Source organism: Gallinula chloropus (assembly GCF_964237585.1).
Source record: "Gallinula chloropus genome assembly, chromosome: 1".
In the NCBI taxonomy this organism is placed as follows: domain Eukaryota; kingdom Metazoa; phylum Chordata; class Aves; order Gruiformes; family Rallidae; genus Gallinula; species Gallinula chloropus.
In genome coordinates this window covers 82,420,790-82,447,804 of record NC_140085.1, presented here as the reverse complement: position 1 = coordinate 82,447,804, position 27,015 = coordinate 82,420,790, and the positions used below count along the sequence as shown (strand labels likewise).

General features: G+C 48.5%; 1 protein-coding gene across 1 annotated transcript in view; it reads left to right on the top strand.

Annotated features, from left to right (window-relative positions):
• B4GALNT3 (beta-1,4-N-acetyl-galactosaminyltransferase 3) overlaps positions 1 to 27,015 on the top strand; it is a gene marked incomplete at its 5' end in the record, with an annotated part of 66,343 nt that continues 39,328 nt past the window's right edge. The window contains one exon of the mRNA XM_084262991.1: positions 1 to 148. Coding sequence (XP_084119117.1) covers positions 1 to 148 — 148 coding nt within the window. The remainder of the gene's footprint in view (positions 149 to 27,015) is intronic.

The window sequence follows — 27,015 nt, the reverse complement described above, 5'->3', positions numbered from 1 at the left end:
ATGCGGGGCTGGCTGCTGGCGCGGGTGCGGCGGCGGCGGCGGCTGCTGCGGTTGCTGCTGGCCCTGGGCGCGCTGGCCCTGGGGCTCTGGGCCGCCTACCTGGAGCTGGTGGCCGCGGCGGCCGGCGGCGGGGCTCCCTTGGACGGCAGTGAGTTACCCCGCGGGGCGGTAGGGGAGGGCAAGGCAGGGCGGGGGACTCCCGCACCGTCCCGCGCAGGCCGGCGCGGTGCGGTGCTGTGCCGAGCGCTCCGTCCCGCTCGGGAGCCTGGTGCGGTGCCCCGGTCCCAGGCCGCCCGGGGAAGAGGGGGTGAGCGCAGCCCGCTCCCTGGGGAGCTCTCGGGGACGGAGGTGGGTTCTGCCCCCCGGGAAAACGGGCGTTTGGGATGGGGGTGTTCGCTTTTCCGCCTTCGGCCTGTCGGCTGCCGCCCTCCTCTCTCCCAGGAGAGCTGTCAAAACGTGACCTTGCTGGGAGTGCAGCGCCCGGAGTCACGGCTTTGAGGTGCGTCTTGCTCTCGGTGCTCAGGCGCTAACCTGGAAGGCAGCAGGGATGCTTTGAATGTCGCTTTGATGAGAGAAGCGCATGCAAAGGAGGAGGGAATGCGTACCCTGGAGATGCGCCCTGCTCGCCTGGTAATGGGCTCGTTCGGTGCGAACTTCCAGCTGAGAGTACGGCAGGGCAGACACGGGGTGCAGCTGCCTGCTTGCTTCCCTGCGAAGGGCACACCAGTTCTTTCCGTCCGTGTCATGTGGGGCTTTGTGCTTCTTTCTTACAGTTATAAGAAAGTTTTGAATGGCCCAAGGTTTTAAAAAAGCTGTTGCTCTTTTAAAAATAGCATCTGAGCTTAGTGACAGTGTAACTGAGTAGCAGTTTTCCGGATGCGTATGAGCATCTAACTATTAATATTTTACAGCATCTTGGTCCCTTCATTACACGTTGTAAGCCCCCTCATTCTTACTCACATGGTGCAGGCTTGGCTTTGGTCTTGGAGCTTTACACTGCGGATGCTCAAGGAGCTCTGTGAATATGTACTCCCACAGAGTCCATTACAGGACTTCAGCTTGTCCTGTATTATATGTAACACTAAGACTAAACCCACATATTTATTGTCCCAACAGTGGGAGAGATCTGATTTCTTTGGCTAGGATAAATCCTGTGGTTATAATCTGCTTTTTATGCCTGGGGGGATTAGTTGGGATATGAGAAGATGGGTTGCAGTAGGAGTCTAGGTTGCACCTTTCACCGATCTAGCCAAGCTTCTCACCGTATGCTGCTTTGCCAAGTACCCCCAAAGATCCTTAGAGAAGGCTGCAGAGGACTTGTGTGGTGCAACAAGGGAGGAAACCAACCACTCGGAGGTATTTAAAGTAGTGTTTATAAGGAGAGAGGGGCCAAGTCAGGTGTTTGGAGCCCTGCAGCTGACGGTCCTTTTGCTGCCAGCAGCCACGTGAAGGGAGAGCAAGGGGCTGGGAGAAACAGGCAGGGAGCACGAGGGTGGAAGAGATGCGCGGGAGCGAACAGCTCTTCTGATGAGCTGGGTTCTTCCGTTTCACTTTTAGACGGGGTTATTTTTACTTCTTTGTTATAAGTCATTCTGGTTTAAGATTGAAACTGAAAATGGTGATGTGAATGTGGTCACTACAAACTAAAACAAGATGAGGAAAAGAATGACTTTATATTAAGGTTCAGTTACATAAATGTCAAGATTCTCCCAAATCCACCAGAGATGTTGCCACTCATTGCACATGGAAGGTATTTAAATGCTGCTGGGTAGGGTGAAGCACTCTGGTCGGCACTTCTTTGCAGGCTCTGCAGCATCATGGAGGGAAAACAGCCGTGCCTGGAGAGCTAAGGCTCTGTGGGTGTGCTGGGCACGTCATGTTTTCCTGGCTTCGTGGCCAGGATCCTGGAACCTGCTAACAAACAGGAGGAAGTTTAACCTGTGACCCTCCTCACCCTTCCTCTTGCCCCTGTACCTCTAAAACCCTGTTTGGTTTTAAGTGAAATCAGAAGTTGGAGTGAAAGACAAATAGTATTTGTTTTCTCTTGGCTGTTAAAACTAAGTAATGCTTCCTTCTCTGGGGACTGGAGCATTTGTGACTCCATGTGGTGACTCTTTCCAGAGATCCCAGGGAGCTGGTGTAGGAGGGACTGATGCTTGGAGCAATTAAGACTTTTGCACTCTCATTCTCTGCATTGCTTTAAGTTTTGTGTCCCAGGTGGGCACCCTACGGTAAGTCACACCTGGGACCAGCCCAGAGCTTCCACCTCAACTTTTCTGATGCAACAATCTCCCCAGTTACTGCTGTTACAAAGGCTGTTTATTGGGTAATTTTTCTGGGCGGAAGGCCGAGAGGGTTCCTCCACTGGGACCAGAGAGCTGAAGAGCTGCTGGGCTTGGAAGGAGACCTACAGGCAATCGCTCTTTCCACCTCCGATGTCTGTAACAGACTTTCTTCTTATCCCCTGAAAGGCACTGCTGGACAGCCTGTGTATGGAAAGCCAAGTTGGCTTTCTCTTTCCACAGAAGCGAGCCCTCTTCTTGCAAGGCTGTAAGGAGTCACAGAAAATGCTCCCTTTCCTCTCAGCCACACGTGGGATGGAGCACAAGCCGCTGGGTTGCCCCCATGCCACCCCTGCTCATGGATCAACGCCGTAGAGCAAGTTTTCAGACACAATGGATCCTCCCCCGCTTTAAGCTCTCCTCTTCCTCTTTTCCCAACAGATCAGTGCGTGGTTGAGGAAACAAACATCAGATGGCCTGGGTGTGGGTGTATGAGTAAGAGATGCTTAAAAATCAAGGCCCTGACGGTCCTCCTTTGACGTATATGCAGCTCTATTATGCAACAAAGTTAAGCATATAAATTAGTTTGGATGTAAGACAATAAAGGGCCCAGGAGAATATGCTGTAATCATTGGTACCCGCTGGCTTCCGTGGTGCTCTGTCACCATGTGCTGGGAGAAGCTCTGGACATGAGGTCCAATTTGCTGCTATGCTCAAGTTGAAGGTTGAGGGACCAGCCTGAGGTGCAGAATTTGTACTTGGTACACCCCATGGGTACTGTGGGGGTCATGCATTCCTGTGTTGATCTGGGCCTTTTTCTAGCTGTCTGGGAGGTTTGGGATGGCCTAGACAGGGATGGATGATAACACGGGCTTTCCTTTGAAGGGGATGCTGAAATCAGCAGTTGATCTGGTAAAGAAACTTTCTTTTTTCTTGTGTTGTGACTGCATGAAGGCATTCCTACATGTTCTTCCCAGGGAGCCTTGCTGGCAGGACTGCTCTCTCACAGGCAGGAGGATGTTTCTGTGTTTCTGTTTCTGTTGTGCCTCTTTCTTTCTACCACCCCCCCCTCTTCTTCCCTCCTTTCTTTCTTTTCCCCCTCTTCTTCCCCACCCTCCCTGCTGCCCTGTAGGTATTTGTAAGAATCTTAAACATGTTTACAGCTAAGCTGTAAAGGCTGATGTGAGTTGTAGATGGGTACAGCTACAACTCTTCTCATGTTAAATGTGCCCTGTTGTCATCTAAAACAAGTTGTAACAGGCAGGACACTGCCTCCCTACCGAGAAACTTGAGGAGTTGGAGACAATCTGTTTACTTCTGGGGCTGATGGGTACCAACCTCTGTCAAGTGTGCTCTCTAGCAGCAATGTTTGTCTTGTCTAGAAGGTGCTACCTGGCACACTTTGCTCCCACATGTGAATGCTGGAGATTGGGAAACTTTCTTGTTTCAAAGAAGTAAGGATGAGGTGTTGGGGAGGGAGAAAATACTAGTACAGCACAGTGCAGACAAGTCTGGAGAGTGAGTCTTGCACCCTGCCTTTACTGGTGGGTGATGGCCAGTGATAGCACAAGGGGCAACGGGTGCAAGCTGGAGCATAGGAAGTTCCATGTGAATATAAGGAGGAACTTTTTCACTGTGAGGGTGACAGAGCACTGGCACAGGCTGCCCAGAAAGGTTGTGGAGTCTCCTTCTCTGGAGACATTCAAGACCCACATGGATGCGTTCCTGTGTGATTTAGTATAAGTGATCCTGCCTTGGCAGGGGGGTTGGACTAGATGATCTTTTGAGGTCTCTTCCAACTCCTAACGTTCTGTGATTCTGTGATTGCTGTAATGCTGCTGGCTTGGCAGCATGGCTGGAAGGGGCAAGGATGGGTCTTCCTCCAGAAAGAAGCCTACCCTAAGACACCGCCTCTTCCCAGAGCTGCTGCAATGCTCTGTTTCGATGGAAAGGCTGGTGGGTCAGGAAGGTGATCCTACCTGTTTTTCTCTTTTGTTTCTTGTCTTGTCCTCCCATAAAGAGAGGTATGACTCTGAGGGAGCAAGGCTGGTGTCAGCGAGCTGTTTTTGTAGGCAATAAGGATGTGCAACAATCCCCCTTTACTTTAAAACCTTGTGTCAACATAGTAAAAGCAAATCCCGATCCCTGAAGGTACTTGGAGGTGAGGTCATTCTTAACCATTGCTGTGCAGACGCTGTTTTTCCTGCTGCAAAGACCATGGTCTCTCAGGAGCCTATAAATCACTTAACAATAATTGCTTTCATCGCAGGTGTGAGTGTCACACTGAGCCAGGTACAAGCAGGATGTGCAGGAGTAGATTAGATTGTGGGGAGGTGCAGCTTGTAGGAACAAGTGATAGGGAGTTCCTTCTTTAACCCACCCCTCCCAGTAGTTTCAACCTACCCCCTGTTCCTCCACATTTTATTGGTGTGTGCAAGTAAAACCATGAGTGTGTTTTCTTCCTATCTAGGACTGTGACAAGTGGTTTCTGCCTCACTTCTAGCATCTCAGACTGCTGCTTTTCTAACTCAGTCCCACTCTCTGAAATGAGAAGTAGGAGGGGTTCAGATGAAACCATAGCGATGCATGAATAAAAAAGTTGTTATGCCAAGATTTCCATCCCCCCAGTATGTACACCCTGCCCTTTTCCTTCCTCAGAAAACTGGCTTCTTGCTCCCCCACCATGGTGGGGATCTCTAAACTTCAGACATCAAGGCTACTACCAAGCAGCATGAGTTGCTCAAAAACTGACCCAAGTGTTGGTGCAAATGGGCAGGTAGCACGTGTGTGTGTGTGTGTGTGTGTGTGTGAGAGAGAGAAAAGCAGCTGGCAGAAAGCCAAGTTGCTCATTTAACACAGTGCACGGACGACTTCTCCAGCCTCCCTGCCCAGGCAGCCTCAGCAGCAGCTATGCATCGGGGTGAGTACACCTACACATGCCAGTCCGTGTACGTGCATGCGGGATGGCTTCTGCAGCCGCTCACACACACACCGGGTTACCTGCCTGAACGTGCACGGCATCGCTCTTTTGCATAGCTAATTGCACAGGAGGTTACTGAGTGCCCGTGAGGAGAGACTGGACCACGTGTCTCTCAGGGGTGGCTGAAGGATCTATTTCTTCTCTCTGGAAACTGTTAACGGAGAGGAAAAAATAAACCAGGCCCTCAAAGCACCTTGTCCTGACTGAAGAAGTGTTGGCAGCAGGGGGACATTCATACTGTGAATGCTGCATGTGATATATCTGTGCTCTTGAAGATGGCAGCGAGACCCTTGTTCACAGGGACCTGTTCACGGGAATGCTGCAGCTGTGGGGGGGAAGGATGGGCACTGCAGGTGGGGCAGATTTGTTGCTTCTGGGCGGTCAGTTCAGTCTCCCTGCAGGATGACCAGAAGTGCTGTCACATCTTGCTCTGTGCTGGTATAGCTACGTGAGTCAGCACCCTCAGACCCATGCTCACAGCACAGACTGTAGAGAAGCCAGTGCCACTGAGAGCATTTTGGATCGTACTCTAACTTGGTTATGAGGTTCACTGATAGAGCAGCCAGAGGATGCCTGGACCTCATGTTAGCTGTGCTGTAATTGTTTGGGCCAGTACCCTTTCACTGCTGCTGGGAATATGCTGCAGGTAGTTGGCCAACCTGTCTTTTTTTCACCTCTTGACTTGAAGTTACATAGGGATCTGTTTCTTAAATAACGTGTTTGGTGGGGTTTTTTTGTGGAGCAGCACTGGGTGCCTGGGTCTCTGCACTGAGTGAGAGTGGCAAGTGTGTGTTTCCTTGGAACCTGGCCCACAGTTTGTCTGGCCCCAAGAAGATCCCAAAATAATTTGCAAAGATTAAATATTACCATTATAAATAAAACTCTTGCTCCATCCCTTTATGCACGTTACCTGTGATGGATTTGTATAGTGAATACAGCATGTATTCCCACACCACACCTTCCTGTTTGGGGACTGGATTAGGGTGACCTGGATGTCACAGAGCGGTGCTCTCCTGTGCATCTCCTCCGTGCAGTGAGGTTGGCAGAGAAATGCTGTTGCATTCTGGAGGTGCACATCTGCATACGGTGTAGTAATGTGAAGGTTCTGCCTTCTGTTGCCTCCAAGCTCAGGCAATTGTGACAGAAGTGTGGTGCTGGGAGAGATCACAGACACTGTCTTTCATCAGGTGGTTTGGAATTACCAATGTCAGCAATACGGTAAAGGGCAGGAGCCTTCCCAGAAGACAAAGGCTGCCCTATAGGTCATGGCAGTGGGGAATGGAGTGATGATGGTGTTCTTTCTCCAGTGTTTACAACTGTAGTCTCAAGAATTGGTGGGGTTATATATATATATGTTGTATTTTGTTCCCTTTACCCAATTGCTCTCACTGTTTATTGATGTTCCCTTTTCCAGTCACTTCCCAATTCAATTGATTTTTTTTCAGGCTTGCAGTGGTAGCTGAGCAGGGCTTTCCAGAAAAGGAAATAAGTTGTCTTATTTAGATGTAGTGTGATATTTAAGAAAAATCCATATAGTGCCTTGGGTGGAAACAGATGTGAAGCTGGTCTTCAGATACATCATGCTTTTCATGATGTTAGAAAGTCTGTGTTTGCACTCAGCCAGACCAAAATATACTGGAATCCTGAATAGAGCTCCTCTGTACTTCTGCTTTCCTGAGGAGAATTTCACGTGCCAAAGCACAAAGGCTTTGATATTCTTGATCTGGAGAGAGTCCACTACACTTTAAGATGCTAAGATGGTCTGGGGCCATCCTTCTCCAAAACCACCTCAGAACAATAATTCATGTTGGCATAATAAAGAATTTAAAATCAACTACACAGAATAGTGAGATTCAGTTACAATTAGTCTTTGAGATGTTGGATCATTTCAGACAATTCAAAGATTGCTGGGTAGACCTGTGAGTCCCCCTGAAGCATCAGTGGCTCTCTCAAAAGGCCACAAAGTCAGATTTTATAACTTTCTAAGCCTAGTTATTTCAGCATTCTGTGACTGTCTCTCATTTGAGATTGTTTTGAAGGGAAAAGAGGTTAATGTGGCTTCTCATCCCCCTTGTTTTTAGAAGTTGGAAAAGCTGTAACCTATTGCTTCACATTGTATGTCTATTTGATACTTTTGCCACATAAGGGTATCTCATCTTGTGTTATTTTTGCTATTCTGTGTCACTGGTTTCCACCAGATACGCAAATCCAAAGTTCCAGGCCTTTGCATCATCTGTGGGGGTTTTCCTCCTTCCTGGTTTCCGTCTCTATGACCTTGATGTTGATTTCAAGCAGTCTAAATATTCTTGGGGTTTTTTTTCCAGTTGAGCCAAGTATGAGCAATTGACAGCCAGTGCTACTTGGTAATGTAAAAACAGTGAACTCGGATCAAAGACTTGATTATGGGGCCTTCTGTAACAGGCATGGTTTATCTTTTTGACTTTCTTTTTCCACTAGCCCTCTGGACTGTGAGTATGAGGAACTAGTAGGCTTATATGGAGGCCTGTGTTTCACTGAAATTGTGTAAATTCCTGCACATTAGACAGTAGTTAATTGTCAGATACTGTTATATCCCATTTATCGTAAAAAACTTCTTCATCTGCATCACCACCTGTTACACTGCAGAATTGCCTAGTAGAGCTCTCTTGAAGTGAGGATAATCTACACTAATGATATGTGTATTTTTTCCTGCCATTCTAAATAAATCTGTTTCTGCCTTGCTTCAAGAGGCCACTTATTTCCATGCCATTAGCGTGGGCTGTTTGACTTGGCCCGTATATTTGGTGTTGGCAACTCTGCCAGCTTCCTCAGTGCTGCCGTTCATTCGACTCTAGTTAAAATCTCTCCAGCCCTTCTCATAAATACTTCAATTCCTAAATTAGTTTTATTTAGATCTTGTAATGTTATTTTCTGTAAAACTGCAGTAGTCATGTCTAGGTGCTATTAACCCCATCTAAGCAGCAGAACAAAATTCATAATGGGCAGAGAGTATCTTGTCCAGACCACCCTGTACTAATAGTCTCAATTACCTGCTGCAGCAGCTCACTCAGCGTTATCTGCCACAGTCTGTGTTTTGTTGTAAGCAGACAGATTGGGAGGGGTTTATTTGTTTTAAAATCAGAAATGCAAAGCAAACATGCTATCTGCCAAAATCTATCAAACCCGACCGAACTGTAATTTCCAGAGGTGTACCTTGGAAATGCATTGTCTGCCTAACAGGAGTAAAGATGACTCATTCTGCCAATTGCCATGTTTTAAAAACATCAATGCATGCCTACCTCAGAGGAAACTTTGTGAACGGCAGTCATGACCCATAGCCTCACAGCAATAGGAGCATGTAGTTGCATCTGCCTAGGATTCGAAATAACACCCCAGCCAAGGTATTAAGGATTAATACAATATTCAAGTCTTTCCAAGGTCATGTGTTGCCCCTTTCTTATTAGGAAAAAAAAATTAAAAAGCAGTGAGAAGGTTTGTCATTAAACCTAGAGAATAGAGAAATGGTGAATCTTGGAGTGGAAAGAAATCCTGCCATGCCATGCACCGCTCTCTCACCCCTCCACTGGAGGAGGAACAGAGCCCCGTGGGTTGGGATAAGGTCAGGTTACTGACACAGCACTGTGCAAGAGGAGTGGCAGCAGAGCCTGTGACAGAATACACTCACATGGTGATAACACAGGGTCCTATACTGACCCATTGAGGTGACAGCACAGAGCAGTGATTGATGCCATGACCGACCAGATGCCTCTCCGCGCTCACACAGTCCCAGACCCCTCCCCAGCCAGCCCCTTTTATGGGGGCATGATGTCCCGTGGTGTGGAAAACAGCCCAGGACAACTTGTCTCGCCTGTGCTGGCTACTTGGGGAAGTTAATTCTGTCCTGGCTGGAACCAGGAGACACGTCCAGGCCCCACAGACCTCCCCAAATGGCCTCTGACAGACTGCTTGCATTGTGCCAGCACACGGGCCCAAAGGACACAGGGTCCTCCCCTTTGCTCTCCCTGGGGGCTCCACATGGAGGAAATGGCGCTCCTCCGCACTCTGGTGGCAGGGCCAGGGGATGCGAAAGAAGGGTCCATGCAACACTTCCCAGTCAGCAATGACTTTATGGAGTCCTGGGAGACCTTATGCAGGTTGGCTGTGCCTCCCTTCCCACCAGCGAGATGTCTGGATGCTTCATCCCCTGCAGCAACTGTTGAGCATGAGGGGCTGAGTCGCTGGCAGGGATCTGGGTTGGAGAGGGAAGTTCCTGAGGGCAGACAAGCTCTCTGTGAGCCAGTAGTATGCCCTCATGGCCAAGAAGGCCAATGGTATCTTGGGATGTGTTAAGAAGACTGTCCAGCTGGTTGAGGTGACACCACATCTGAAGTATTGTGTCCAGGTCTGGGGTCCTCAGTTTGAAAAGGACAGAGAACTACTGAAGAGTGTCCAGGGGAGGGCTACAAAGATGAGGGGACCGGAGCACCTCTTGTATGAGGAAAGGCTGTGAGAGCTGGGTCTTGTTAGCATGGAGAAGACTGAAAGGGGATCTTATCAGTGCTTATAAATATCTAAGAGACTGATGTCTAAAGGACGTGGCTAGACTCTTCTCAAGGTGCCCAGTGACAGGAAAAGGCCCACTCCTACCCTGACCCTCCTCCTTCTCCCACAGTAGGGCATCATTCAGGCCACTCAGCTCCCAGAGCAGCCATCTTTGGCCATGTACATCACCACCGCAGTGGCCTCCTGACACTACAAGCCACCTCACTGCCTTCTTCTACACATAAAGGGACCCTGGCTGCTGGCCCATGATTTCCTGAGCTTCAAGGCCCTCTGGTTTCAAGGACAATTGGAAAAAAGAGGTCCCACAGCAGCAAGGTGAGTGGCTGGGAAGGCAGACAGGCAGAAGGAGAGGGCTCAGTGGTGTCTGAGGCACCGTCAGGGTAGTGATGGCAATTGCTTGTGTTCAAGAAGAACTAATGGGAGTGAATCCACCTCCAGCATGGCTCACCTGGCATTGTTACACCATGTAAGAGCTCCCCTCCATGATGTCATGGCAGCGGTGTCACGGGAGTGCCTGGCCAGCACCCTACCATTAGCCTGGCCTCTGCACTCAGCATTAGCTGGGAGGCCTAGCCTCCATGCCTGGCCACCAGGCCAGGGGTGTGGGCACCTGGGAGGCGAGGGGCTGGGCACGCCAGGGCAGGCTGAGGGAACTGCTTCTGTACTCGGGTGGTGAGGCACCGGAACAGCTTGTCCCCAGAGGTTGTATGTGGTCCAATCCTGGAAACATTCAAGGATACATTTTATGGGACTTAGAGCAACTCGATCTAGTGAAAGATGTCCCTGCCCATGGCAGGGGGTTTGGACTAGATGATCTTTAAAGGACCCTTCCCACTCAAACCATCCCATGAGTTTACGAGGCCAGCTATGCCGTAATATGGTGCTGCTCTTTGTTTCTCTATGTTTTTGTGGCCTGTGCTAGCAAGTGTCTGCTGTGGATGCCTCTCTACTTGGTTTATGTTCAGTTCTTAAACAGGCTTGTGCAGCAAAACCAACCAATGTATCAGCTGTGGATCACTGAATTGCTGCTTATTCTCAAAACGCTAAACCTGCGTAATTTTCTTTTTTCAGTTTCTCAGCTGAAACTCAAACCCTGTGCCAGTAGGATGTTCTAACTCTGACGGGCTTTTTTCAAGCATTTATATGATTCATTGTTCCAAAACTTGTTGTGTCCCTTCTCACTGATTTTGACAGGGTATCCTGACAGCAGCCTCAGCATTACTGTTGCAAATCACTTCACTTTACAATTTATTTTTTTTTATACAAATGGGTTATGTAGAACCTTTTGCTTAAACCTAGCATGTCTAGCTCTTACCAGTTCTTTGGGTGATGATCCTCCAAGACAGTCCCCCTGCCCCAAGTAAACATCTGCATGGATCTAAGTTCACATTGGTCCTGGAAAGAGCTTCAGTCCCATCACAGCCTGAATGGTGGTCTGTGGAAAAAGGTTTTGCCAAGTTGGCGCTTGGTTTGTCCCCACCAGCTGTGAGCACCTCAAGCACCAAAACTGGTGTGGTATCAACCATCATTCTTCTCTTCCCTCAGAGAGGGGGAGGAAACGCTCTTTTAAAAAGTTGTTTAATTTTCCAGGGCCTAAGCTATCAGGTTTGTGGGAGGAGGAGTGTGGCAGGGGTTGCTTCATTTCTTTTTGCTGAGGCTCCTGGGCTACTCCAGCTCATTCACTGATCCCCGGGACTGTTTGCAGTTGCTTCCTTAGGGCAGGAAGAGCTTTGTAAGGTGTATGAGTTGAAGAACAGTTGTACTGCTCTGGGTTGTGCAATGTTGGGAACTTACTTATAGTTGGATAGAGGTATTCTAATTCTGTGTCTGCTGCTTTGATCTGCTATCTGTTCAGGAAATTGGACACACTTTTTGAGACCATCGTTTGATAGACTTTAACCTTGATAATGGGTGTTTTCCTTTCCACTGAAGTTACTGTCTGTAGCTGATCGTCTGTATTTACTAAGTCCATGGTATTCACCTGCTCCAGTATTGGACCTAAGAACATGGCCAATCATCCTGAATTTAATTTGCTTCTCCTGCCAGTGCCTTTTCATCCATTGGCAGTTTCTCTGTTGCCAGCATGGTGCTGCTCACAGGCACCTTGTCTCCAGCTAATAAATGCCTTTGCCTTTCATGTTCCTTTACTCTCTCATTGAGTCCTGGTCTTTGTCCCTGCCTCTCCCAGGTACGTCTCACTGACTTACCACTTGATGCAGTGGGGAAGAGGGTCTTCTGTGTGTCCAGGTGGGGCAGGGGAGGATGCGCAGCCGCTCTGAACTCCTACTGTCCTCCTGCCCCAGTCTGGCTAGTATTATTTCAGTTTGTCTGTACTGTCTGATTGCTGTCTGCATTCCATTAGCTCCAGCAGTACGGCTGATTTCCTTTGCTTTGCAAATTGTAATTGCTTTGCCAATTAACTCTGGGCCTGCTAGTACTCTCTCAAGCGCTTTGTCCCAAAGCTTAGATCCTTTGTAAATTCCATTTTCACCCTTTTCTTGTAACTTTCTGTTAGAATTAGGTTTCTTACATAGGTACATCAAGGAGGGGCGAGAACTACTTTAGCAAGGCTTGCAGCTCCTGGAGAAGCAGGGGGAAAAAAGAAAAGTGTAAGACAAGGCAAGCAGGAGAGAAGAGGCAGGATTTGGGAATACAAATAACTGGGATTATTTAACAAAAGTAAGAAGCAGCCAAAAATAGGGCATAGTGAGGTGAGTGTTGGAGCAGAGTGATCAGAAGACAACAGTGACCACTAAAAAGTTGGGGGGGGGGGGAGCTAAAGGCAAAATTAGAAGTGAATACTTGGGATTTTAGTGGAGCAGAGGTTGGAATTGACAGTCTTAGGCGCTGAGATCAAAAGGAGAGGCGATACAGAAAGGAGTCAGAGCACACAGAGCAAGCCACTAAGAGTTTTACAATGGGTGGAGGAAAGTGCAGCAATAATAATTACAGAAGCAGGTGGGGACCATAAGCAGCTCTACTGAGGTGGTTAAGAATGTGTTTGGTGCCTTGAAAATTAGAACTATAGTGGCTTTTTACTGTAGCTGGTGTCTGCAAAGACGTCTGGTTTCCCTGTGTAGAGCGTTGCACTAAGGCCTGCAGCTGCTCTGCAGAGCATGGATACCTGTTCTGTCCTGTGTGTCTCGCAAGTGCCCAGCACTTTGCTGGCTGTTTCTGTAGAAGAAGGATCTGATAATGTAGTCAGGAATTTGTCACGTGTCTGTCTTTCTTTATGAGGAAGGTGAAGTCTCTTTTCGTTAGGGACAGTGAAAAAGCAAAGATGCTTGTTTTTTGTGTAATCCTATGGTCCCTGGTCAGGCAGCATTAATGCAGAAGCTCTTTGGGCTTGCTGAGGTTCATGCTACCTCTGCTTCTTTCCTAATTCTTGGGGCTCCCCTTCTGTGTGTCTTTCTATGCCCTTTTGGGCTTTTTCTTCTACGTGAAGGGACAGGTGTTGCTGGAACCAGAGCAAATTTGCATCCAGGCACAAGTGAAAACTCTCCCCACTTGACTCCCACTCCAAGCTCTGACTCCCACAGCAAAAGCTGTGATGATGTTACAGCTTTCAGCCTCAAAAGCAATGGCATCTTGACTCCAGATAACCGTTCTTTAGTAGGCAGCGTGGTGAAGAAGGGACCATTATGGGAAGGAGCTGGACCAAGTGTCTGTGAAGTGATGCATGCTTGGCGTGGCTATGCTGGGGTACAAGATGCACCAGCTCCAGATCTGTCTGAAAATATGTAAAAAACATGGTATCCTATTCTGAGTTTGCAGCCTAAATTATCCCTCTGTGCAGAAAGCGAGCCCAGTGAGCGCTGCCTGGGTCCTGGGAGTGGGTCCCCTTGCTGTGTCTCTGGGCAGTGGGGAGGGATTTGCTTCAGCCAGAGCCAGTGTGGTTTCCCCCGTTGCCCGCCACCAGTTTATATTTAGCTGGCAGCATGCAGGCATGTGGGCTGTTTGAAGGCAGCATCTCCTGGCCCTCACCTCCCTGCTGCCCAGCTTTCCATAGCGGTTGAGTTGCTGCTGCCTGGGTGGAGAGCTGGAGGCTAAAATTAGCAGGGAGCTCTTCTCTTGCCAAATGCTGTGTCTGACCCAGCTGAGCCTGGCAAGAGGGAGAGGAAAATGGCCTTAAATCTCTCCATGCAGAGCACCCAACATGCCTGATGGCTTTTTGGGGTCTTGTTGTGAGGGTTGGGGATGCCCCACTGGGGTGTGCTGGGAGGGGGAAGGATGCTGAAGCCGTGAGAAGACGAGGGCATTGCCAGGATGGTCTCAGGACACAGTAGGAAATCCTGGTTCTCAGAGCTTTGTTTCCTTCTCAGTCTCCTTTTGAATATCGTACAAACAATGAGGGAGGCCAGTTCTTGCTCCTGGATGTCTTCAGAGCTGCAGGCGTTTCCCAGTTTAGGGAGGGGTTTTCTGGGCAAATGTGGGTTTGGCTGCCCTTAGAAGACCAGAGTGTATTCATGGCTCCAACCCTGCTAGAACAAGATTTAGCTGCCCCCAGTAGCTGCCCACCCTAAATGAGCCCTTCTTCACTTTTGATTACAGGGAGGGCTCCAGGAGGGGCTGAGGTCTAGTGATTACAGCACGAATCTGGGTCAAGGGGGATGTGTGCCATGCCTGTCTGTGCTGCTGAGCAGCCGAGGCTTCAGGATCAGCTGCTTCAGCAGCCTGTGCCTCAATTAGCCTCTACAGCAAAGATGGTGATGATAATTGTTATTCATCCTTTTGAAATACTTAATGTCTGTGAAAGGAAGAGCATTAATTTGGCTCCAAATGACTTCAGTGCAAGGGGAAAGCCTGTTATTTCATTATTGACTATTCTGTGGGACCCAGCCTACCCTGCTGGTACAGTCCTGCTGGTCTGGCTGCCCCAGGCATGCCGCTACTCTCTCTTTCAAGAACTAACATTGTTAGTGTGTGTAACGCAGTGGCAGGAACTCATCTGGATCTCTAGAGTACAGGTCTCACCTCTGACCTTCCCCCTTCATCTTGCAGTTACCTGAATTTCACAGCTCAGGGCAAGAAATGTGTGGAAGGATGCAGCTGAGGTGGGGACTTGGTCCTTAAACCCTGTTCCTTTTATCCTTGGCCTTTGAAAAGACCCGTTTGCAGTAAGTGCAGGGGCAGCACAATGGCAAACTGTGACCATTGCAGGGAGCACAGACATGGATTTTTGATGTTATCAGTCCTGACAGTTCAGGATGAGGCAGTCTGAGGGACACCATGGGTGTGATGGAGCAAAATGAGCAACCCTTGATAGCCTAATAAAGGACAGAGTAAACGTAAACCAAGTCTGCATTGGGATTTATGTTTTTTCGGCAAGGATTTGTGTGCACTACGCATGGGGAAAGCTGGGCCAACTGCAGGAAGAAGGAAAAACCAAACCCAGAAGGCATGTTCATAGTCTGTCTGCCTGACAACTGTTTCTGCTGGAAGAGGGGTGAAAGTTGCCTCTGGGATGGCCGTACCGTGTCAGGCACTCAACCAGCTAACTTGGAAAGCGGTCTCTCTGTGTCTGGAGGTGTGTACGGAGGATATGTGCTAGTCCACTGCCAGGTCTCCATTACGTTAGGTGTACAGGAAGGGGAGAGCTCCAGGAACTGGAGGGGATGCAGTACTGGCAGGGCCCGTCCTTTCTCTTGTCTCGGCTCCAGGCACAGGTGCCTCCCTCCTGGGAATACGGCTCTGCGGTTTCATTCCGGTGAAGTAAAGGAAATAAAACTTTTCAAGCGAGTCCTTGGCTTCCCTTTCCTTTTTCCTGCCGGAGGTAGAATAAGGAGTGTCTATGTTGAAGGACACCAAGGTATTTTTAGCGTGAGTAAAGAAAGGCAAAATGTAAAACGTATGGGAAAACATGCCTCCTGCAGCTGCGAGAGGAATGGCACTCCATGTCAGGCCAGTTCAGGGCTGCTGTTTTCACTGGGAAGGGTTTATTTGCCTGAAAACCAGAAAGCTGAAGGAAGCACCGCCAGCTGCAGACTTACTGGGAGGCTGGGTGAGAAGGTGGCTGTGTCCTGGTTTTGACCCTTCACACAAATCTGATGAATCCTCTAGTACAAGATCTCTTCCTGGTGCTGGCAGCCCACACTTCTGCAGCTCCTGGATGGCACTGCTGGCACCGGGACCACACAAGGGCTGGGGCTAGAGTGATCCATCAGGGCCAGCAGATGTGGCTGGGGGCTTAAGGCAGTTGTGTCACTTCAGGTCACAAGCCTGCAAGGATGGACTTGTCTTCCCTTTGGAATGCTGCTCTGTGATGGGCAAGTGGCTTTTTCCTGCACTTGTTGATAACAATGAGAGGGACCTCCTTGTTCTTAATAATCATCACTTACTGAGGGTGGGGGGAAATTGTTCTTCAGTGTTCCCTTCTCTGAACTTGGTTCTGACGTTGACTGCTGGCAAAAATACTGATTTCTAACCAGCCAGCCACTCGAAATGGCCTGCCTTTGCTGTCTGAGGCTATCCAGGAAGAGTCCTAGCTGCAGCGCTGCCATGCAGGCTGTCAGAATCCCTGCCTGAGGCCCTGCAGAGCTGCTGGGAAGATGCTACATGACAGTAAGTGCTGTAGGTGCTAAGCAACAGGGAGGGTTCCCCCACAACCCTAGAACAGGCATTGGGAAGAGACTGACAGTCCTCTGAAGCCAGAACATCGCACATTGGCAGTACTCTGGCAAAGGAAGGAGGGCTGGAGTATGACTTGGGGCGTGCCCCCATGTTCCTGTGCCGCATTTATTTTTGCAGCCAGCCTGTTTAAAGTGTGCCATTGAGATATTCTGTTGCCTCTCATCTGCAGACCTGGGTATTTGCAAGCTCTGCTGAGACCTCAAAGTCAAGCTGCTAACATCCAGAGAGGTGCCTTTCTTGGGCTCTGCGGATCTGCAGACTGCTTGTAATTCTTCTCAGCCCCTGAAACTGGTGGAACGGGTCAAGTGGGCTGACCTGCCACTCCTTCCCCTGCTTGGTTGGTTACCTGGCTGAGCAGAACCCCTGTATGGTGGTGTATGTGGGTGTGTTTCTCCATTTCTGACTGATGCAGTGCAAAGGCAGCTTAAGGTTTTAGTTACTGGAAAGTTGTTTTGGTTTTCAGGAGAACGCAGCTTCTCACACTGCTGAGCCAGGTTTGAGGGTCCTGGGAGAGAACAGCTTAGGTGAATGAATGGTCCTTGAACTGAGCAGTGCTTGGAGGGGTCTCCTAGAGCAAGCATGTTCAAGTAAAAGAGCGAAAAAACCCAGCTGATAGAGAAAGCCGTGATAGCAAGGAGAAAAGTACTCGAGCCACCTCTTGTGCTGGTAGCAAATGCTCAGAAAGACCCTTGCCCATCCCTGGCCACCTTGGCAGTTCCAGCAGAGCGGCTCTGTGGGCAAGGCAGAGGCATAAGGCGTTGCTATTTTTTCTCATGAATGTAGCAGATACATTTATACAGTTTCAGGTGTGTAGGCTATGATTCTTCTTTCCCGTTTTTGGATTTACTGGCTATGTCTGGTTTGGGTGCTTGGGATTTGTCATCTCACTATATGGCTTAAGTGAAACCATACAAATCCCCATGAGTGTTTCTTTCCATTCTTTCTTTTAAATAATTCCTTTTTTATTATTATTATTATTTGAAATGTATGTGATGGTACTATCTGGATCTGCAGCTTTGTAAAGAAGTGGCTGTAACTTTGCTCTCTTCAGATCTGTGTGTCTTGGGTTCTAAAGGCATTTCCATGTGTAGCATTTTCTACATACAGAGGTTCTCTGTGTGCTCTGAGTGCTGACAAATTAGCCCGGAGTCCACGAACTAGCAATCAAATCTCTCAAGAATACAAAGGTCTGACTTAACCTTGAATCATGTGCTAAGGTAGCACCTCACAATAGTGCCTTTTGAGTGTCCTGTGCTCTGATGGCACCTCATGTTTGCTGAGCACATCTAACCAAACCTGTCTGCTCCCGGTTGAGACTGATTATTTCACTGCAGCAGAACTGCAGCACCTGCACTTCACTTCGGGTTGTTTTGGGTGGCCAGGGAATTCGATGCTGAGTTCTATTGCATGGCAGACAGCTGGGCTGATGCCAGGGCAGTTTTACACACACTTCCTTGACCCAAGGTGGAGCTGATCTGTATTGATCACCTAGTTGCAGCTCTTCCCTCCTCCCTCTGAGCCTGAGGTAACCATGCTGTGAAGTGAAGGTGAGGGTTTTAGCAGCTCAGTAGTGTGCTGCTGCTCTTAAAGGACCTGCTGACAATGCTTGCTGCATTGTTTTGTAGACCAGAGGCACATCTGCCATGTAGCATTATTGTTCTGCATAACAGGATTGTGGGCTGCAGTGGTTTCATTTGTACAGAGCTGGGGCACAGGGTGACTATTACGCTTTACCCCAGTGTTTTAGTGTTCAGGTAACTGCTAAGACCCAGCTTGGGATTTGTGACATCACAGGCTCGGATGGTGTGTTAAAACACCCTGAGTGATGCCAGCTGTGTTATGCACTTGCTGTCAACCAGAGGGGACAACAGGTTAGGTGCTGCTGTCTCCCACACACAAGTGTCCTAAGGAACCATTGTGCATACACAGGCGTGTCACGGGTGTGGGCTGCCATTTCTGTACCTGCTGCCTGCCCAAGGGAGGTCGCTAGCGCCTGGATAACCCCAGTATGTGTGTCAGTACTTGCAGCATATCCTCACTCTTCTTTGCTACTGCACCAGTGTTCCTTCACCTTCTGCCTTCCCCACCCACACCAGCATGGAGATGCTCCCAAAGCCCCGTATTACCCTGCTTTTCCCTGCAAAACATCTGTCCTCCTGCAGAAAGGCTCCATCCCTTCATCCCCAAGGCTGTCCATTCGCCTCATCTCACAGCTGCACACTTGTGTCTGCTCTCCAGGAGTCTAGATGTGCTTCCTACATATTCACTTCTCTTCATACATACCTGTCCACCCCAGCATGTGGGTACCCACATGTTGCTGACCTCACTTACTTAGTGCTCTTTCACAGTGTTCCCCTGCATGTTCTCATGACCTTGAAAACCTTGGTGTCTCCTGCCAAGCTCCTGGGACTGCACAGCTTGCTATATATTACACTGTTTTTCCCTTCTGTATTCCTTTAAGGTGGAGAGCAATGTTCACAAACGTGGTAGGTCAGATCCTGGAATAAATAAGACATGACATGGCAATGGCAATTCCAAGTTTCCTTTCTAGGGTTGCAACTGTGCATTTCCATTTCAAATTTGGACACCATTCAACACCAGATCCTCTCTGACTTGTTCTGTCTGCCACTGAGGGGAACACTATCCTCTCCCAGCACTGCTCCACTAGTGCAAGTGGTGGTCCCTTCTGTTGTTGCACACCTGTCCCCTCTCCTCCTCATCCATACAGGCCCCTCAATCCAGCACTGCCCTTTCCCACCAATGTCTCTGGCTACTAATGCATGTGCCTGCTTGCACCTCACAGAATCACAAGGTTGGAAAAGACCTTTAAGGTCATTGATTCCAACTGTTTCTGTCCTATGCTAAACCATATCCCTAAGTACCTCATCTACCCTTTTTTTAAACACACCCGAGGAAGGTGACTCAACCCCCTCCCTGGGCAGCCTGTTCCAGGCCCTGACTACTATTTCAGTGAAGAATTTTTTCCTAACATCTAGTCTGACCCTGCCCTGGCACAGCTTTGTGCCATTTCCCCATGTCCTGTCTCCTGTTACTTGGCTGAAAAGACCATCGCCCACCTCTCTACAACCTCCCTTAAGGTAATTGTAGGCGGTGATAAGGTCTCCCCTCAACCTCCTCTTCTCCAGGCTAAACATCCCCAGCTCCATCAGCTGCTCCTCGTATGATTTGCCCTCCAGCCCCTTCACCAGTCTGGTTTCCCTTCTCTGGACTCACTCAAGGACCTCCATGCCCTTCTTATGGTGAGGAGCCCAGAACTGCACACAGTACTCAAGGTGTGGCCTCACCAATGCCGAGTACAGGGGCACAATCACCTCCCTAGACCTACTGGCCACACTGTTTTTGATACAAGCCAGAATGCCATTGGCTTTCCTGGCTGCCTGGGCACACTGCTGACTCATACTCAGTCGGCAGTCAACCAACACCCCATGGTCCTTTCTCTGCCTGGCAGCTCTCCAGCCAGTGTTCCCCAAGCCTGTAGTGCTGCATGGGGTAACCTCAGCATGTGTTTTGGCTGCAGTGAGCTAACTGGACTGAAGGAGCAGAGCTGGAAAAGGGCCTCTAAGGAAAGCACAGCAGAATTCAAGCAACATATTGGCAGCATACAAGTCATTTGCCATTTTTTGAGGTCCCTCTCAACTACTCGGTGCAGCTCACTCAGAGTTTTCACATGGATTTTCCTCACCTTGGCCTGCAGCATTCCTTGCTCTTCCCACCTTGCTTTCTGCACCATGTATGTGCCTCTGCAGACCAAAATATACCTGGAGACATAACTGTATTTAGAGCCTATAGTCAATCAGGGAGTATATTCATGTTCTTTTTTAGCATCCTGTTCTTCATTTGCTTTACAGAGGTTTGCTTAATCTCATTTTGCTTAATAAAAGCTGCAGGATCTTCCTGGTTCTCTCCTCCCCAGATATTTCTTTAGTTATCAAATGCTGGCAGGTATGCAGCTACCTGAAGGTGCTGGACATCTTCATAAAGAAAATACAAAGGAACTATTATATCAAAGCAGGCAGAGATCTTGGAGCAAAAGGTTGTCACTTGTAGATTACTAAAGATGCAAAGAATATTGTTGCCAAAATATAGTCTAAAATTCTCATAAATCTTGTTTGTGATCTCAATTATCCAAGATAACAGATATTATTACTAGTTGTCCAGTCACTGCAGGACTTTCTTCAAGGTTAACAGGGTACAGCATCACCAAGGCAGTCTGTAGGGATCTTAAAATTTCAACCCTGTAACAAATTTTTCCTGTTTCTATATAAAATTTCACAACAGAATTGCATCCTGCCTGAGTGATGCACAGGATTGGTCCAAATCTCCCTCCGTGGCACCTGAAGGGAACTCGTGCAGAGGGTCTCCTTGGCAGCCTGTGTGCTCTCTGGTGGTTGCCAGATCTCCTGTCCTGGTGCAGCCTGTCAGTGCCTGACTTGGTAGCTCTCCTGCAGGAAGGCTTTGGTGTGAAGGTGTCTTCTGAGACTTGGCATCAGTTACTGAGTGCTGCCTCTCCACACACCAGGGAAGGCTGTACCAGCTTCCAAGAGTAGGGTGTCACAAGGAGCCTTTCTGCCTTCTCCTGGCTTTAGCCTTCTCTGCCTCACCTGAGAAATTTAGCTTTAGGAACTGAGGATAAAAAAAAAGTAGGGGTGATAATAAATCTGTAAAATTGCATGATGTCAAAACCCCTCTGCCTTTCCTTGTGCTGCTGGAGGTGGTGCAGAGAGGAGGCTGAGAGGTCATGCCCAAAGGAACTGCATGTGAAGTGGGTGGAAATGGGGAAATTAGGGGGATGAATCCAGACCCCTGCCAAACCCCCATCACAGGGCGCTGCTGGTCTCTGGGCACCTACCTAGGTCTTTTAATGACCTGAGAGAAGTACAAGTGGATGATAGACCCTGTTACCAAAAGACCACTGTCATCTGCTCTTATCCAGTCCCCAGTTTTTCTCCCACTGTTCCCACCCAACTTGTCTTGGACAGAGCTGCCTCCTGTGCTAGATGCACATGGACTTGAGCTACTCCTGTTGCAAATAACAGTCACGTGGGCAGCGCCATAATTTAGGATGCTTCCTTGTGGTCATGCTCATGTGGTTGCTTTTATCCATCTAATCAGCTGGAGGGCAGATGCTGGCTCTATCACATATTCTGGGCTTCTTGGTGACTCTTAGAAGCTATGGGCTACTGATGGCAGTAAGCAACAATAACTCAGATGTACCCCACTATGTACCTGGTCTGAGAAAATCATTGCCTGTGCCCCAACACAGCTGTGAAAAGGCCTGCTGGAACTCAGGTAATAATTGTATGTGTTGTGCTTGGGGGTCTGGCAACAGCTGAGTAAGAAACTGGGTAATGAAGGACTCAAATATAGACAGCGATACTATGGTGTGAGAAAGGGTTACAGCTGGACTTGAGTGCCAGCATAAATAATAATATTCATGCATTTCCAGGCACCTATATGTATCCTTCTGCAAAAAGGTAGAAGCTAAATGCTTTTTCTTTGGGCATCAGTGGCAAAAATCCTACTGACCTCGAGTACAGCAAGATGCAGCTTACTGCAGCTGATTCTTCAGTGCCTTGTGTGAGGGGGAGGTGGCTGTTAAAGCAAAATGGAGATCTCTTCTTCCCCCGCAGGACCCTTGGCTGCTGCTAGCACAGAACATCAGACCTGCAAAAGTTATGCCTGTCCACCATGGCGGCCTAGTAGGAGCATTTCAGTGCTGGTTACTTTGAATGAAACCTGTGTTTCAGTATGACACTGTTGGAGTTGTGTGGTTTGGGGGAAAGGGCTGTAGGTGATGCAGGTCTCAAACAAGTGAAAGGGCTAGGAGTGCTGCTAGGGAAGTCAGAGAGAAGGCTGCCATGCACAGACTGTGTCTCCTAGAAGGGTTGCAAAGGGAGCAAGACACAGGAAGGCCAGGGATCAATTGGAAATTGCTATGGCATGAGCTAGGATTAGGTTTATGGTTAAGCATCCAAGGAAACAACCGCAGATTGGTCAGGATTAGTAGGTAATCATGGAACCCTAGGGGTTGGAAGGGACCTCGAGAGATCATCGGGTCCAACCCCCCTGCCAAAGCAGCTCCCTAGCTCATATTGCACAGAGAGGTGTCCAGACAGGTCTTGAATATCTCCAGAGATGGAGACTCCACAACCTCCCTGGGCAGCCTATTCCAGGGCTGTCACCCTCACTGTGAAAAAGTTCTTCCATGTGTTGGTGTGGAACTTCCTGTGCTCCAACTTGCAGCCATTGCCCCTTGTCCTGTCCCCACAGACCACTGAAAAGGGGCTGCCCATTTCCCCCTGCATCCAATATTTAAGATATTTATAAACATTAATAAAGTCCCCCCGTAGTCTTCTTTTCTCTAGGCTGAACAGTCCCAGCTCACTCAGCCTTTCCTCATAAAAGGAAATGGAAAAGACTAGGACTGGGGCAGCTGGGTGGGGAGACAGTCAAAGCCAGCAGGTCAACATCATCCCCGAGGTGGATGAACTAACCCCTGGCATCTCTTTTGGGTTCGGGAGCTGGTGAGGAACTGTCTGCAAGCATGTTTGTACAAGTGTATTTCCCATATGAGTAGCCAAATGCTATCGGTTGCTTCCAAGAACCTCATGTAGTTTCCAGACCTTCTGCAGACCTGTGCATAAGCCAGGCTATTTGTGGTGCACAAGAACTTGGTAACAGTAAAGCAGCCCACACTGTTTGGGTATCTACATGAAGACAGCACTGGAGGGGCAGGAGGTTGTCCACTGGAGTGGCAGGAAGACGTGCATGCAGCAGCAGCATTTGGCAGCGTTGTGTGCTGCAAGGACATGAAGGAGCAGGGAGCTGTTCATGGATCCTGTAAGGCTGTGGGCCAAGCACAGCTCTGACTTGAGGAGATGAACCTCTGCTGAGATCCTCATGTATGGGCTAGCACTGAACTGAATGTGGCAGGAGGAACACCCAGCTTCAGCTACTCTCAGCAGGACACCCTTTTACCCCTCCTGTCCTTTGTGCTGTTGTCAAGCCAGACTGAAACACTGGGGTGTATCCAGCCTTTAGACAAACTGGTCTTGTTCCCAAGAGTTCCTGTGAGAGGGGAGCATGGGATGCCACAACAAGGTCCCGGCTGCAAGAAGTGCTCTGCTTGACATGGACAGCCTTGCTGGTTTGGGGGCACCTGTGTTTGAAAGCTGGGCCGTGGAAATCTGGTTTTGCCCAGAGCTGCCCACATGGCTGTTTACTGATGAGTCTTTGCAGGAGTGTAAAACAGGGTCAGAACTTAACTGCAGGGTCCAAACGCTGTTCTCAAAACTCTGCTCCTCAGGGGAGTTACTCCAGATTTACCACAGCATTTCTGAGTTCAAAACCAGGCCATAAGTTAAACCCAGTCTAGTATGAGATTTGGTACAGTCAAACCATTACATCCTTCATCTGCATAACCGGATCCCTCTTGAGTTACTCGAGTTCTCTGGAAAGGCCACACAGAAACCAGACACCGTTTACCTGAAATTGAAAAATCCAAGCAAACCTCTTTGAAAAATTGTCATGCTGGGCCCTGCTCAAGAGGGCAAGCGACCCAGGAGTTACTCACTAGGCTGCATGGTAAAAACTGGCTAAGCAACAAAGCTCTTTGCCTTGCTTGCTGCAACTAATCAAAATGTAAGTAGAATGGAGGCCAAGGGCTGGATCTAAGCCCACATGACCCAGTGGGTTGTAAACCAGTGTGGTCCAGAGCAGCTTTATTTTAAAAAGAGAAGATGACACAAACTGGCACGACTGAGCTCTGATGTTCACTTGAACCCAGACACTTCTCCTTATGGAGCAGAGGAGCTAGCTCTGTGTGCCTCAGTGCTCAGGGATATCGAGAAGTCTGAGAAGGACCAAGGGGTTGGAACAGGAAAGGTGACTGACGCAAAAGAGTTTTATTTGTGACATGATTTACTTGTGTAGCATACCTAGATCTACCTTTCTTTTTTTCACCTGTGAAGACAGAAGGGTTAAAACTGGTCCTACAGTAGAAGTCAAAGTGGATCTAGAAATGAAATCGGTTTCTTGGCTTCCTTCAGCCCCATAGTATAAGGAAGTTACACCATTAAATTAAAAAGCATTTTATGTAACATATGTCTGTTGTGTATGTGCTGGGTAATTTCAGCGTAGTTAGTTCAGTGCTGCAGGAGCCGATGATGCCAGTAGTGTGTCTGGGTTTTTAATTTTTATTTTTTTAAGGGTTGGATAATTTTGACTAATAGTAACACTTTCAACTATGCATGGTAAGAGAAGAGTAATCACAATTTGTGCTGCAGGGCATAAGCTGTTTGCATAGGTCATGAGGACTTTTTATTTTCCTCCTCTCTAAAGTACTAAAGGTACTTTTGAAGGTTGTTTTCTTCTGCCTTTTAAACATGAGATGTTGGCCACTGGTCAAAGGTAGATTATCTGATGGGATGAACCAATGGTCTGATCTTCTAATTACTAAATTCCTACGTAAGGCTTTTATTTCCTGCACAGGGAGGTACTGTGCATATGCTCTGCCTTTTCAGAGAGACCTTTTTTTTTAAAAAAAAAAGATGGTATTAAAGCACCAGCTCTTGTCCCTAATTGAAACCAGCAGCCTTCACTAAGTTTGGACCGCATCTGCATGCTGAGTAGCCCTAGGCGGGCCTCTGTGGTTTCGGTTCCATGCACGGGAACTGTATTTCTGGCAGAAGCTCTTAGAGTCGAGGGAAGAAATTGCAATAAATAATCTACCATATTTATTTCACTTTGTATGTTTGCTCTTGGAACTTCCAGGAGCAGATCAAAATCTCCTCACATGTATTTGATGTTGTGTAGCAACAGCTCGTTATATGGGCATTGCTTCCGCCCCCGTCATCCCCCCCTTGTTATGAATGTTTGCAAGAAGTGAACTTAAAATTGGCCCTCTCTGAGCAAACAAAAACCACCAGCTGAAAATAGGTTGGGGTTGATTCTTCCAGGGTGGTGGTTCGATGGCCCAGAAAACTGGGAGAAAGCTACCTTAATTACTGGGAAGAGGAGTGGTAAGAAGAGTCTTTTTAACGTTGTTGGTTGTGGCGAGTTGTTTTCGCTCTGTTCCCTCCATGCCTGTAGCCGTGCAGCTCCATACAAATTGTGTACAGCTCTGTACACAAAGGAGCAGCTGGGCAGTTTTGACCATTGGGCAAGATCCTTGGTGGGTGGTGGTTTTTTTAAAGGGCAAAAAATAACCTGGCTTGTTTGTTCAGCTTGTGGCTTGCAGTACCATCGGTTAAAAACCATCCTTTTGATTTAAAAACTGAGCAAACTGGAGCAAGCTGCTAAAAGAGAGAAATTACGGGATACTGAGATGCTGTGCTGTATCCCCTCTTTGACTGTGATTGCATTTTGGTGTCTCATGGGTCGTGATTAAAGCCTGCACATCGGGTCGCTGAGCAACTGCACTCTACTGCAGTTCTTGTCTTGCTCATGGTGTTGAAGCAGTCAGGACTTCGCAAGGGATTTAGTCACAGATCCACAAGTACTGGGGTCTCCCCACATCCTACTCCCACCAATCCACTCGAGATTATTGCTATGTCTTGTCAGACTGGGGTGGGAAAAGAGCTTCCTTTGCTGTAACTAATGTGACCACACACTATAAAGGCAGTAGCATTAAGGGTTCCCCCTGGCCAGGAATCAGCAGGGCAGTTAGGCGTCCGTCGCACCCAGCCCTTGCTGGGTCTCTGGGATTCTGCTGGAATGGTTTCCTTGGTGCTTTTCTCATCTCTGGGATGGGGAAGTCCTGGGCAGGATGAATAGCTTATAAATTTTTCTCATATGACAATTACTCTTTGTCTTGTCATTGCTTGTTTTCTTAGCTTTATCCTCAGGTGAAGGATGATGAGTCAGGAATCTAATGGGTTTTCATGAGAAGAGCCTTGGGCACCAAACAGGGAAGGACCAGGGAGTGGCAGCTGATTTCTTGAGGGATGTAATAGAGGCTCAAGCTGTCCATGGCCTCCAGACAAAATGTGGTGGTGCCTCAAGCTCTAATGGTGTGGCAGGCTGCTGAGGAAGCCCCTTTGGTGGATGTATCACCCAGGGGGCCCCGGGCTGGATGGGAGCCCTTGTTGTCCCTTAAGCTGGATCCATCAAGCCCTGTCCACTCAAGATGCCAGCAGGATGCTGGGGCAGGTGAGAAGAATAATGACTTAGCTTGCTCACCAACCTCCTCAGATGGCATCCTGACCTGGAATCAGCTCTGGGGCTCAATGTGATAGCACTGCAGCCTGGCACGGGTGGGTGCTTCCTCATTGCCTCAGCAGCAAGGTGAATTGTTTACGGCCAGAGAAGAGGAGATGAAAGGGAGAGAAGAGACTAGCTATCATTTATTAATGCTGTTGGGTTGTGTTTCTTTCCAGTGCTGTAAGACTGGGGCAGAACTTGCAGGCAGCTGATGAAAGAGGAGATGGAGCTCATCAAGAAACACGAGAGAACTTTGAGGAGTCTCAGGAGAGTCACTGAGAGAAGGGAAGGTCTGGGTGCTGCCCAAAAGCTGTCAGAGGCTGGAAAAGTCTGAGAGGGCAACAGAATGACGAGGGGAAA